The following is a 12,740-nucleotide window of genomic DNA, read 5'->3' on the forward strand; positions in this document are numbered from 1 at the left end:
ACTTTACTGATTTATGAAATTTTAAAATTTACTAATTTATAAATAACTCTTCATAGTGACAGGGAAGATCGAGGCATGCATTAATATAACTCTTCATAGTTGTATTTCTAGATTCAAAGTGAGACTTCTGTAAAATGATAAAAGCATCTCTTTATGTTATTATTGCTATGCTTGAGCAGATCACAAAATCCTTTAAGCTGAATTCGCATGAACGGAAGAAATTTTTCATGGCCTGAGAAGAAATGATAAAATTTCTACATTGATAACATGCTAATAATATGATTGGGAAAATTTGGTTTTATTCCACCATACTCCCAAGTATGTTTTCACAAATGGAAATCGAAGAAAAAAGAGAAACCAGCATTTTCCATTTGGCAAGAATCCAGACAACAAGCGAATACAATATTATTCTCTAACCATCCAACTCAAGACTAGATACTATAAAAAATTGTACAAAGCACAAATTTGTGTCCAAACTGATACCTAAGCTTGACATCCCTACTCTGAGGAGCAAATCTAACAACTTTCACTAAGGGTTGTGCGCCACCCATCCAAGGGTGTTAAGCAAATTGGGTAAAACTCTCAGGTCTATTTCAACGGAGCGAAAGCTAGCTTTTCAAAATCTGTCCTGGCGCTCTGAATGCCTTTATTGATATCATCCACAAGCAACTGCAACCTAGAAATCTCAAGATCTTTAGCCTCCATTTCTGACTTGATTGATGCATGCTTCTCCTGTAACTCAATTATTTTCTTAGCAATACAATCAGCCTCTTCTACAAATTTTGTTTTCTCATGAGTATGCTTCGCTATCTTACATTCAGCATCTTTTGACTCGCCCTGAAACCGTCCTTTCCTATCTTTAATAGACAACAATTCATTCACACGCCCACGTAGAACGGTAACATTGAATCCATACTTTTCCAAGTCTAGAAGACTCTCCAAAATGCTATCAAAAACATTTCTTGGGTCATCAAAATGCAGCGTGGATACCTTCTCCACCAAACTAGAGAATGTTACCATATTGCCAATAGCAAATCCCTCCCGATATTCCTCTTTACATTTACCCAAAGGACGAAAATGTGGCTTTTGTGGCATTATTCTGAAAACTTCTAAAGATTCAATTGTTTTCCAAACTGGTGAGCACTTCACAAAAGGCATACTTTGATTCACATCACGCACACAGTCACTGGCTGCATCAATTGCAGGAGATTCCCTAGCAAGCTCAACTTGGTCTTTTGTATCGCTATTTTGGTCAACGGTCCTATCAGGGTATGGCCCTATTAAAAAAAAAACAGATATAGTCAAATTCTATCTAGGACAGAAAAATAAATAATATATAAAGTAGCTTACTTGATTCACCCACGCTTGCCGGACACTGCACCCCTCCAAACCACATGGATAGAGGTCGGTCATCATCATCTATATTGTCAGACGCTCCAACAAGGGTTGCAGCTTCACTTGTCATGCACCTTGTTCCATTGACTTCAGCTGTATTTCTTCTAGAAGCATCTTGTGAATCTACAAAAATTCCAGATATGGTTTCAGTTCCAGAAAACACAAGGTGGATAGAATAACAAGAAATACTCTCTTTGGCTCTAATTCTTTCTCTGAAGTTGATAGACAGCACAGAGAAAATGTTTCGCTTCACAACCTTGTTGAACAATCTAATTGTCTGCTAATGGTGACAATAGATAATTTTTTTTTTTTTACGTTTGGTATTTCCAGTAATTTTTCCAAAAGTATAGTTTGCTTCATGTCCTTCCTGTCTTCCATGGATGTTTTTGATGTTGCTTCCGTAACACTTCTACAACATGCTCAGTTTATCCTTGTTGAGAGCAGCCTAATTGTGCTGCTTATATTATAACTTCTTCTAATCATTCACAGTGTTAAGAGGTTCCTTTGCTGATATGCTGAAAATGAATTTAAGTTGCACACTCTCAAACCTGTAGGATCAATCCCTTTGACCACACGCACAGCAACTTCATGAAGTGTCTGATCATTTATGACATTTTCCTCAGCAACATTTCCTGATCCATTCTGCTCCTTAACTACAATTCACAAAGCATGGTAATCTAATCTGAAAACTCATTGGTCAAAATAACAATTTGTGTTTTTTGGATAAGTTGGCTGATGTACAAATTTGCCGAAAATTTCAATTTGGTCCTCTCGTTCAATTTGAATAATGTCAACCAACCTTATATATTTCACCACTTGTACAGTAGTAAAAGGAGGATATGCTGGGTTCAACTCATAATAGAGTAGGCAGTTCAAAATCACACCTTGTAGAGTGCGTGCAGTTGGTATTTCTATAACGTTTAAAAAAACTAAAGCCAAAAACCCTTACATATTTCAACACACCAATGTTCCCTCCATCCACCACCATAACTTGACTGGATGGAAAAAAGCATGCACATCCCAATATGATCTCAAGTTCACATGGGATCACTTTTGCACCTAAATCATCCTTCCTCTAATTGATAAATACAGGATTAAACATTGTTCAAATTGTAACTATAGGAACCAAATTGAAAATTTTAAAAAGTATAGAGTTGGCATTGTTCAAATTAAAACTAAAGGGACCAAATTAAAACACATTGAAAAGTGTACTGTTGGGATTGTTCAAATTGAAACTTGACCAAACTAGAGGGGCTAAAATGTCCTTTGGCCGAATTCATAATAAATACTAATGATTTTAGTTTTAATGCATTATTACCTCCCTCTGAAGCTTGTCGGCTTATGGCCACTAACTTTCGAGGCCTGCCCCTCTTTCTTTTATGACTGCTTCCTCCAGCTTCTTGCTGCTTACAGTCCTGCTCAAATAAAGACAAACATCCATAGCAATGCCATTGAGCTAAGAAACAAACAGAAGACGAAAGATAAAATTGTTACTGTGGATGTCTCACTCCATGATTATACCATGTCTGGAAAAAGAACCAGGCTACGGAGCAGGTTAGCCAAAATTGAATCACTGCCAAGTTCAGCTGACAAAACCTGGGTGTTAATAGCTTATTTTAGATAATATCCAATGTTGTCATTGTTGATAGCTTAAATCCCTAATGCTTCATGTTCCTCCTCTTTCCACAATATTTGAATATAAGGGCCTAATAAATAGATTAGATAAATTATTAAATAGAATTTTCACTTCTGCTGTAAAATAGTTTTTTTACTTTTAGTTTGTGATTTGACTCATCAATCAAGTTGTGTCAAGCTAAGGATGACCCACTCCCAACAGTCAACACCAATCTACTTTGCTTACAAGAAGTGACATAGCCAATCACTCCTCAAACCATCCAATTGAATTTACCAAAATAAGTTCCATTTTTTTTTTCTTAGAGAACAGAAAAGTTCTAGTTCTCTATGGCAGAATCCACCAAGCAGGTTGAATTTTAATTGCTCCAATACCATCCTATGAGTTTTATGGGGTCATTTTTTAGTATATTCCTACCATGCTCTTTTCTTGTGCTGGATCATTTGTATTCTTCTTCTGATCTCTCATTAGCTTCAGTAAATCTTCATTAGGAAGCTGACAAGGATTTTCAGCCGGTGAACCGTCCTTTCCCTTAGCTATTGACCCTAAGGTGAGAAGCACTTCAGCTTCGTTACTTATACCCTCCCTTTGAACAATTTTTCCAGCAGAATCAACACTTGCATAGCCTTCCTTACCTGCACATCATCAAAAACCAATTTTCTTTTGTATAAGAAACCTAACCAATGCAGGTCTATTATATATATTTTCATTTGGCAAGAGACAGTGCACATATATACCTGCTTCTTGGGTCAGTCGGATTCCAACTTGAGACTTTGTACGTCTTCCTTTACTTTTGATAGGATGTATCCATTGACTATCTACCTCACCATCTCTCTGTTGCTTAGTTTTCTACAATGATGAAAATGCTGATCAGGAACAATGGGTCACACAAAAACAAAACCAAAGTAGTGACTTGATCCTCATTGCCCATCAAGAAAGGGGGAATAGAACAACACACCATCGCAGGCAGTTTACTATGGATCAATTTTTTCTCACTAAATACTTAAGAAGTTGACCCATATGAAACAGTATCAATCCCAACCAAAACCAAATAACCCCCGTTTCATAGTAGTATATAGGTCCACAAGAGTAGAAACTCAATAGCTACTTGCTTTTGTAACCAATCATTTAGGTCCTCTGACAAAAAAAAATTTAGGTGTACAAGATGTGTGTGTATGCTTGCATGTGTGTGACTGATTCATGAACCAACAAACACCACTATGTCATGAATGGCACATCACATCAAGGTCAGGGATCTCTCATGTCAATAACTCTTGAACAGAGATTATAAATTTAGTAAAGACAAACAAATAAAGGTTAAGAGAAGACATTCAACTCACAATTTCCTTTTCCCCAAGCAAGCTCTCTGTTTTAAAAAGCTGATGGGTAACAACAGGTTTTCTTGAGCGTCTTGTTCCTTTAGCTCCTCTGGTCATTGTGGCTAATTCATGAAGCATTTCTTTATCACCTGGCTTTTTTTTTGATTGACGTGCTTCAAGAGATAATACGATCTCTGAAGCTTTGTCATCCTTTAACTTTTTCAAAGGACGTAACTTTGTAGCACTACCATTAGGGGCTGGCAGATTGATCACCCTGATGCTTTGGGGATGACTTGACTGCTCCATAAGATTCCTCCTTAAATTGTTTGATTCAGGATTTTCCCCTGCAGCACCTGAATTTTCTAGTTGAGTAGCCGCCTCAGGATGGTTGAAATTGTTTTCAGGAAGCAGCACATTCTCTAACCCTTGCGGAGAATCCGAAGCCATCAATACTTCCTGGAACAAACCCGCATTAGCTACCCATAAATAAATATAATCCCTAGGAGACACTAACTAAACTTGAACTCATGCAAGCAGCTAAGGTTTTTGCTTTGACATACTTCATGACCACCAAACACAAAATAACTTATTAACGTTCATTACATCTGTACTCCATAGTAGGCACCATTCCATATATAAAAAGTTGAAACCCTCTCGATTCCCTTTGTGTGGATTGATTTCTCCACACATAGTACAAAACAAACCTCACTATAGATTGAGATTCCGCGACCCCCTCCCCCCTTCTCTCTTCCACCCACAAAAGATTAAATAGAAAAGAGATTATACCTTGGATCCACCAATCCATTTGCCATCTTTCCATTCCACAAGGGGTCTTATTTCTGAGAAACTAAGTTCCTTACCCTTAATCTCATGCTTGAAAATGATAGTATACATCCTCTCAGCTAGAACATTGGAAATGACACCAGCCCGCCAACAAAAATCATAGAAAGCATCTACTTTGTTGTGCAATTCATAACTTCTATCCGTATAATGAGAAGGGGGAGGGCGGATATGTCGGAAATCTACAGTATCTTTCTGAACCCTAGCATCTGAGTTCTCATACTTCACCAGAAATGTATTATCCTCATTTTCTTTTACAACAATTGCAGGGAACCACGCATCAAATAAATTTTCTTTGTCAAAATTAACTTCTACGTCTGATCCTGAGCTGAAAATTGATCCTGCCCTTTGCTTTCAATCGAAAAGCCAAATCAGTTGTATCACAAAAGGTTAACCACATAGCATACATTTTCAACTCTAACTTCATAGGCGAAATTCACAATCACAAAAAGCCTATGCAATCCACACGCAAAAGCATTTATTTGTAAAGAAAAGAAACCTAAAAAATAAACTGAATAGAATACGGCAAGAGGCTAGAATAATTCTTAGGTCCTTTAAGGATTGCACACATAAGTTCAAACATGCAACACTTGGAAGAACATGTGGTAATAAAACATCCAATGCAGCCATTCAGTTTCATAAAATATCAGATCCCAAGTACAAAGAAATGCCATATGCCGTTCATAAAATCACTTAAACCCACATGTAACACACATGTACATAGATCAACACAACCCATCAATATCATATTACATTTCAATAACAAAATGCAGTGTCTAATTTACGAAATTAAGCCCAAGAATAACTCCCATCGGAGCTAACATCTGTAATTCATAGAAAATGTACATCCCTTACATGCATTAGTACAATCTCAAAAATCATAAAAACATAATGATACCGGAATCTCCAAAACACCACATCACCGTATCACCATCAACAGATGAATTAGCCAATTAAATTTATGAAAAAAAAAAAAAATCCCAGATCAGGACCAAGCTAGAATACCTGCTTTTTGGGCCGAACCCACTGGCCATCAACCCAATTTTGATGCAGTCGCAAAAGGTTCCTCTCAAATTCAATCACATCTGGTGGGTTGTCAAAGAAGACACTGTACTTGGAACCATTATCAAGAACCTTCTTTATAACCCCAGTCCACCACCCATCTCTATAATCCGCATCCACCACAACACCCTCTTCGAAATCTTGCTCACCCACCTGAGGAGGCAAGGGCCTTATATAACCCGAATCAACGTACTCCTTCAGCTTCTGGGACCGATCTTCGGTAACGAGATCCTTATACTCGACTAAGGCCCTTTTTCTCTTCTTTGAGGCAGAGTTAGTAGGACTCTGCACAATGGTGGCTCTGAACCACGCGCCTTTGAACCCTTCCTCGTCGCTCCTCACTTCCACTTCTGAGCCTACGCTGAATACTTGCTGCTGCTGCTGCTGCTGGTGGGGTTCGTTACTTTCGAAGCCCGCCATTGTTGTGTACTATCAGAAACCCTAAGTGAGTACTGGGAAATGGGCACCACACAACTTTCTTTAACAATATCTTCACGGTCAAAGCTGTGAGTCTGTGACAGAGGAACTATTCTTACACAATTTTACATCTCTGTCTTGAAATTTACTCACGCTTTTTACCTGAATTCTTACAAAGCATTCAAGTAGAATTTTATTTTTTTCTTAAACCAAATCAAAATTGATAAGTCAAGCTCAAAACGACGTCGATTTGAATATAATACGTTTAGAGCCGGTCGATTCGAATATAATACGTTTAGAGTCGGTAGAGATTTTAAGTTCGAATATTTTTTTTTAATAGAAGTTTAAAGTTTGAATATCTTTTTTACATGCATTTCTTTTTTCTATGCGTTTGTTCTTCCCATGCATTTGTTAGTAGAGATTTTAAGTTCAATTCTCTTTTTCCCATATAAAGGAAAGTTTTACATAGTTCCAATGAAAACTTGAAATTGAATTTTACATAGTAATGATATTTTTATAATTATTATGTTCAGCTATAAATAGAAATATCAATAATCACCATATAATGAGGTTAGTTAATATAGTTAAAATATTACTATTTGTTTGTTTGAATTATGAAATTTCATCATTTAAATAAATTAATGATTAACTTTCAAGAATGAGGGAGACCAAATACATTCTAAAAATTTGATAAATTGGTCTTATGATTGTTGCCATGCAATTACCCAGTTATAATCTTATAATTACCAGAAATTATGTATATATATTTCTTTATACAAATGTCAAAATCCAAGAAAAAATATACTCTCTCGAAAAAAAAAAACAACAAATTCTCATTAAATAAAACTCATTGCCACTTAGTGACACAGCAGACAACTTGTCTTTGCTACAAAGGCACCCCTAAACTTTTATGTATATACAAAGGCACCCTTTTTACTTGTTGAAATCATAGATTCAACCCGCACACATACCACCAAGAGGTCCAAGACAGACTGTGTGTGGCACTCAACTTAACCCACCTCATACTCCAGGACTTCCTTCAAGTGAAGCTTGAAGCTTCATCCATGGCGTCTCTCACAACCACCACCTGGTTGCCCAAAACCCCAACGCCTTCTCCGAAAACCCCAGCCAAAACCCACCGATACCCACAATTTATTTTTGTTAAACGGCGCCAATCAACCTCTCAAAGATCGATCTCTCTTAAAACGGCCATTGGAGCTTCGAACCCAAGCGCAGCCTCCGAGTCTTCCTCTCCGGGACTTTACTCCGCCAAGAAGTTCGAACTCACCGTTCCAAACGTCGACCTGGTTCTTGAGGACGTGCGCCCCTATCTCATTTCCGATGGCGGTAACGTTGACGTTGTGTCCGTTGAAGACGGCGTCGTTTCGCTCAAGCTCCAAGGTGGGTTTGAGTTTGATTGACTTCTTTTTCAATCTCATTTATTTTTCATTTTAAATATGGCTTGGGTTATTTTGATGATTAAGGCAATGAAACTCTTCTTTGATTCCTTAAATAATATTGGGTTTTGTTAATTTGAATGAGATAGGGGATTATTGATTACTCATTCTCTGCATCTAATTTGATCAGAAACAATGGTGAAGAAGAAAATCAATTATTTTAGTTTCCAATTGGGGAGTTGAAACTTGAAATTGCATTGGCATGAAAGAAAAATAACTGTGTTGGCTTTGGCGGTGATGAAATAATAAACAGGGGCTTGTGGGAGCTGTCCGAGCTCAACAACCACAATGAAGATGGGAATTGAACGTGTACTCAAGGAAAAGTTTGGAGATGCCCTCAAGGATATTCAACAAGTCTTTGATGAAGAAAAAGCAGAGACCACTGTTGAGGTCAGTTTCCCACTCATATAATGGATGGCATATACTTTTTCTATTTCTTTTTCTATAATGAACACTCAGTTTGTTTGTTAGAGAAAAATACCACTAGACCAATAACATTGCATTTGATATTTAACGCAAAATTCATGTAATAACAATGGGATTATGATACCCCGATGCCCTAAGGATGAGCATGTGATTGTAAACTTAGACGTCCTACATTCTAACCTTCACATGCACAAAAACTGTCCGGTTTATCCGATACGTATGATTTGCAGGTGGTGATTGCATGCATATGGCTTTACCTTAAAATTGTATTTGTCATGAATCATGATTGTCCTCCTTACCCAAAAAAAAACAATGAATTATAGGTTTGAAGCTCAACAAACCACTTTATTCGGTGTTTGTTCATGGTGACAAGTTGTGATGGTGTGCCAAAATTGCAAATGCAGGCAGTGAATGGTCATCTTGACATACTGAGACCTGCCATAAAGAACTTTGGTGGAAGCGTGGAAGTCTTGTCTGTAGAAGGTGGGGATTGCCATGTAAATTATGTGGGGCCTGACTCCATTGGATCAGGAATCAAAGCAGCTATCAAGGAGAAGTTCCCAGATATTGCCAATGTTGTGTTTACGGGATAGCTTGCTGAATGGACATGTTTTCTGTCTTGTTGACATTGAGCTCAACTTCAGATGTATAAGACTCCTCTAATTCACAATTTCGAACGTCGGTATGTTTTTGAATAATATGTTACTTTTCCTTAGCAAAAATTAAATTTGTGCGACTCCAACTTTGTTCTTGTAAAGTTGTAAATTGAAGAGAAATTCTATAAATTCTGCATATTATTCAGTAGGATATGGAAGGACAAAAAAGAAAAAGGAAGTTAGTACAATAGTATGTGACAAACAAAAGGTTGTTTTGAGTTATTATAATTTATAAATGGGTTGAGACATGAGGAAGTCTTGACTGGTGAATATGTCTCTAGTCGGAGTTTTCCTCTGTGTCAGCAGCTATGATCACTGATTTCAGCCAACGTGACAAATTGATCAAAAACAGCGTGTAAACAAAATAGCAAGTGAGTGTCCAACTCACTAGTCCCTGCAAACAACAACAGCTCAAATGTGTCAGAAAAATGAAGAGTTCACAAGTGACAAATCTTTCATTTTATTTAGGCATGAAAATAGGATTCCTTGAGTTGGTTTGGTCCATCAATTACTAATTACCTGGCCAAAGATTTCAACATTGGCTTGAGGATAATACCAAAGGTGGAAGAACCTGAATTATGTGAGCATCAGACATTTCCATCAACATCTATAGTATCTGCATAATCCTTAGAGAAAGAAGAAAGAAGAAAAGGAATCCTTACTTCATTAATGGAATCTCAGCCAGCGGGCAGCTGAGGCCGACAATGCTTGCAAGGAGGAAGCCGAACCTTGTCCTGTCCACGAAAAGCCATATAAACTCTGCTGCTGTGAATAAGACATAGGCTTCAATATTGTCTGCTATTCCTGCTTTGTACATTTCAGCGCTCAACTCTATAAATAGCACAAGTGCTCTGCATCGAACAACAATGTCCGTCATTATAGGCAACACATGCTAGCAACTTAGGCTATATAATTGCAAAAATTCAAGAAAGTCTCAATCTTGCTTGCACATTTCATTCACAGCATATGAACCCTTAAATAATGTAGTTCACAAGTGTGTACAAATGTGCATAAAGGGAAATTTTCTCTTTGTCAAAATCATCTATCATGTTACTTTGTCGGATTATCAATCGAAACCATTGACTAGATGAAATATTGGTTAAGATGTGATTTAGATTAACAGTTTGACAACATAATAGAATATGCATAAGTTTGTTTATTTTCTCTAATTAACTGTGACTGTATGCTGCTGCCACAGGTAAGTTATTACATATACTCACAGCAAAGAAGCAATCATTTTCTGTTGTTGATTCCCCTCTGGAATCTTTAAAGAGGCCCTTTCGTCCAAGAAGAGTTGCAGCAACCCAACAGTGCAGTAGAACAGACCGAGCAAGAAAGGAACCTAACAGCATTAAATGGAATCAAGAACAGTATTAATGAGCTGCATTGTGCATTTGCATTACTTCACTAATTGAAAGAAGGTTGAGAAAAAATGCTGAGGAATTGAAGTTACCCAAACGTTTGTGTGAAGAGGACCAATATTTGTTGACCCATTTTGGTAAACTACAAGATCTACCCTCGAATGAAGTCCATCGATCAAAGGACCCAGGAAGAAACCCGAACCGAAAAGTGCAAGTGAAATGGACGGCCAAGATGTTTTGAGGCTGCTTCTTGTTGTTGTGCTTTGCTTTCTGAGGCTGCAGGAAGGTCTACTAGGTAATACATGTCTGCAGTTGGCACTGTTAGGGAAATTCTGAAGAAAGCAGAAGCCCGTGGCAATGAGGGCTCGCATCTAGGAATTCAGAAACCACCACAATATCGTTTTTTCGTTTTTGCTTTTTTTTCGTTTCAGATTAAGATAGTGGGTAATTTTGATTCTTTTCAGGGGTAGTTATGGTCCTTTGCACAACAATAAATTTTGAACCACAAAATGCAGTGGATATTTTGGGGGCATTTGCCCTCTCCATCCATATATCATGTCAATTGTCTCACGAATCAGTGAAATCACAAGCTCTAGGGGCACTGTGGTCCATATCAAACTTCAATTTTGCATGACTAGTCATTTTAGTAAGGGAAATTCTATGCCCAACAATTTTATTTGGATCAATTACAAAATACTTACATTAACTATAGTGTCATTTTTAATTTAGTACATGAGTATTAAAACCTGATAATTAGGTACACAACTTTTGCTCTGTTTGACAATTACATACATTATGTCACCCTTTCATTAGATATGTTTTATGCTTACATGTCTACATTAAATGCCATATGGCACTAGCGGGATTCATCTTTTTAACACTTTGGATTTAAAGCTTACTCTTTTTTGCCCATCAAATGAGTATTTAGACATTTTCCCTTAATTTTTATGGGCAGGAAAGGAGGAGAAATATCTAAAATACCCATATTGTGTGTTGTTCGATGGATGCTACTAAATTAGTTTCACTAGAAGTTCTCCACAGTGTCATATGCACGAAAAATTGCAGAAAAAAAAAATTATATGCACACACATCTCATTTAAAGGCTCCCAAGGAACGATTTCACTCTCCATTTTCCTAAAAAACTCTGTTTCGATGGTATGGGGATAAAAATTGTTTAGGGTTTGGAGTTAGGTTTGAGAGAGGTTGAAAGTATGTTTGAGAGTGAGAGTGAGGTTGATAAAGGGTTGGGTTGATGGGTATAGAAAAAAAATTGGGTTCATTTCATAATGAGATGTAATATTTATGGTAAAAAAAATTGTTGGGTACGAAAAACAGATTGTTGTGTATAAATAGAATTTTCCATTTAGTAACTACCTTTTTAATTTGTAAGAATCATCCATGTTCATATAGAGACACCCTGATAATTAATGGATTTTCTAATGATCCATCAGCTATTCCTTGCATTGCCAAACAGAACCCCAAAAAAAAAAAAAAAAGGTGAATTTGTACTTCAAGGCCAGAAAATAATAATGATTATCTGATGCGAATTTAATATTGGAACTAATCGGGAATGCAACATTATGTGGGATAGCTGTATTGATTATTGAATGCTATTCTTATACAAAATGTATTTACATAAATAAAACGCCTTCTCCATAACCAGAGTTCAGCTCTGAATTCAGCTCCCAATGTGATTAGCTATTGTACATAATCTAAAGTTCCCTAAAGGCAGACACAAATTGAGGCTTCCACTTATGCCAATTCAGGGCTGTCAAAAGCATGAGCCGACTCAGAACTTACTTTCTAGTTAAAACCATCAAAGAGGATTCACTGCTAACTGCCAACCACATGAAATTAAGATAGGAAATACAACTCCTATTTTGATTGCTCCTAACATCATGGCTTCGTGTTAGATCTCAGATCAGCTGTTCGCAATTTAATTTATGCAATCTACATTCCCAATCAACTCGATCAGAGTTGATTTGCTCACTCTGTTATCATTATATCAAAGTGAGAACTTTGCTAAGTAGCATTAGTCTAAGAGAAATGGTCAACATGTGCTTCAAGTAGAGATTGAGACAAAATAATGATATGGGTCTGCATGCATTGAAGTTTTTGCCTTTTGGTTCACTGCCGTTCAGCTATTAAAAGCTTTTGACCAAGCATGGTCAATT

General features: G+C 37.0%; 3 protein-coding genes across 4 annotated transcripts; 1 reads left to right on the forward strand and 2 right to left on the reverse strand.

The window, feature by feature from the left end:
* Positions 1-333: 333 nt before the first annotated feature.
* LOC147283151 (DUF724 domain-containing protein 7-like) lies at positions 334-6,779 on the reverse strand. 2 transcript variants are annotated; one of them, XM_086246751.1, is made up of 10 exons: positions 6,193-6,779; positions 5,134-5,538; positions 4,369-4,803; positions 3,766-3,877; positions 3,446-3,663; positions 2,917-2,991; positions 2,714-2,810; positions 1,944-2,048; positions 1,351-1,518; positions 334-1,277 (listed from the first exon to the last, which is right to left on the reverse strand). In XM_086246751.1, the coding sequence occupies exons 1-10, from the start codon at positions 6,667-6,669 to the stop codon at positions 589-591; spliced, it is 2,781 nt and encodes a 926-aa protein (XP_086102877.1). In that variant the 5' UTR covers positions 6,670-6,779; the 3' UTR covers positions 334-588. The 2 variants fall into 2 exon arrangements, with proteins under 2 accessions (XP_086102877.1, XP_086102878.1); XM_086246752.1 differs by lacking the exon at positions 2,917-2,991 and having other exon boundaries at positions 6,193-6,777.
* An 852-nt stretch (positions 6,780-7,631) lies between these two features.
* Positions 7,632-9,356, forward strand: NFU1 (NFU domain protein 1). The gene is made up of 3 exons (XM_086248887.1): positions 7,632-8,067; positions 8,377-8,513; positions 8,954-9,356. The coding sequence occupies exons 1-3, from the start codon at positions 7,731-7,733 to the stop codon at positions 9,140-9,142; spliced, it is 663 nt and encodes a 220-aa protein (XP_086105013.1). The 5' UTR covers positions 7,632-7,730; the 3' UTR covers positions 9,143-9,356.
* A 44-nt stretch (positions 9,357-9,400) lies between these two features.
* LOC147283153 (insulin-induced protein) lies at positions 9,401-11,011 on the reverse strand. The gene is made up of 5 exons (XM_086248886.1): positions 10,659-11,011; positions 10,426-10,547; positions 9,868-10,056; positions 9,725-9,776; positions 9,401-9,599 (listed from the first exon to the last, which is right to left on the reverse strand). The coding sequence occupies exons 1-5, from the start codon at positions 10,935-10,937 to the stop codon at positions 9,483-9,485; spliced, it is 759 nt and encodes a 252-aa protein (XP_086105012.1). The 5' UTR covers positions 10,938-11,011; the 3' UTR covers positions 9,401-9,482.
* Between the last annotated feature and the right edge of the window lie 1,729 nt (positions 11,012-12,740).

Source organism: Dryas octopetala, chromosome 6, assembly GCF_963921425.1.
Source record: "Dryas octopetala chromosome 6, drDryOcto1.1, whole genome shotgun sequence".
NCBI classification, from domain to species: domain Eukaryota; kingdom Viridiplantae; phylum Streptophyta; class Magnoliopsida; order Rosales; family Rosaceae; genus Dryas; species Dryas octopetala.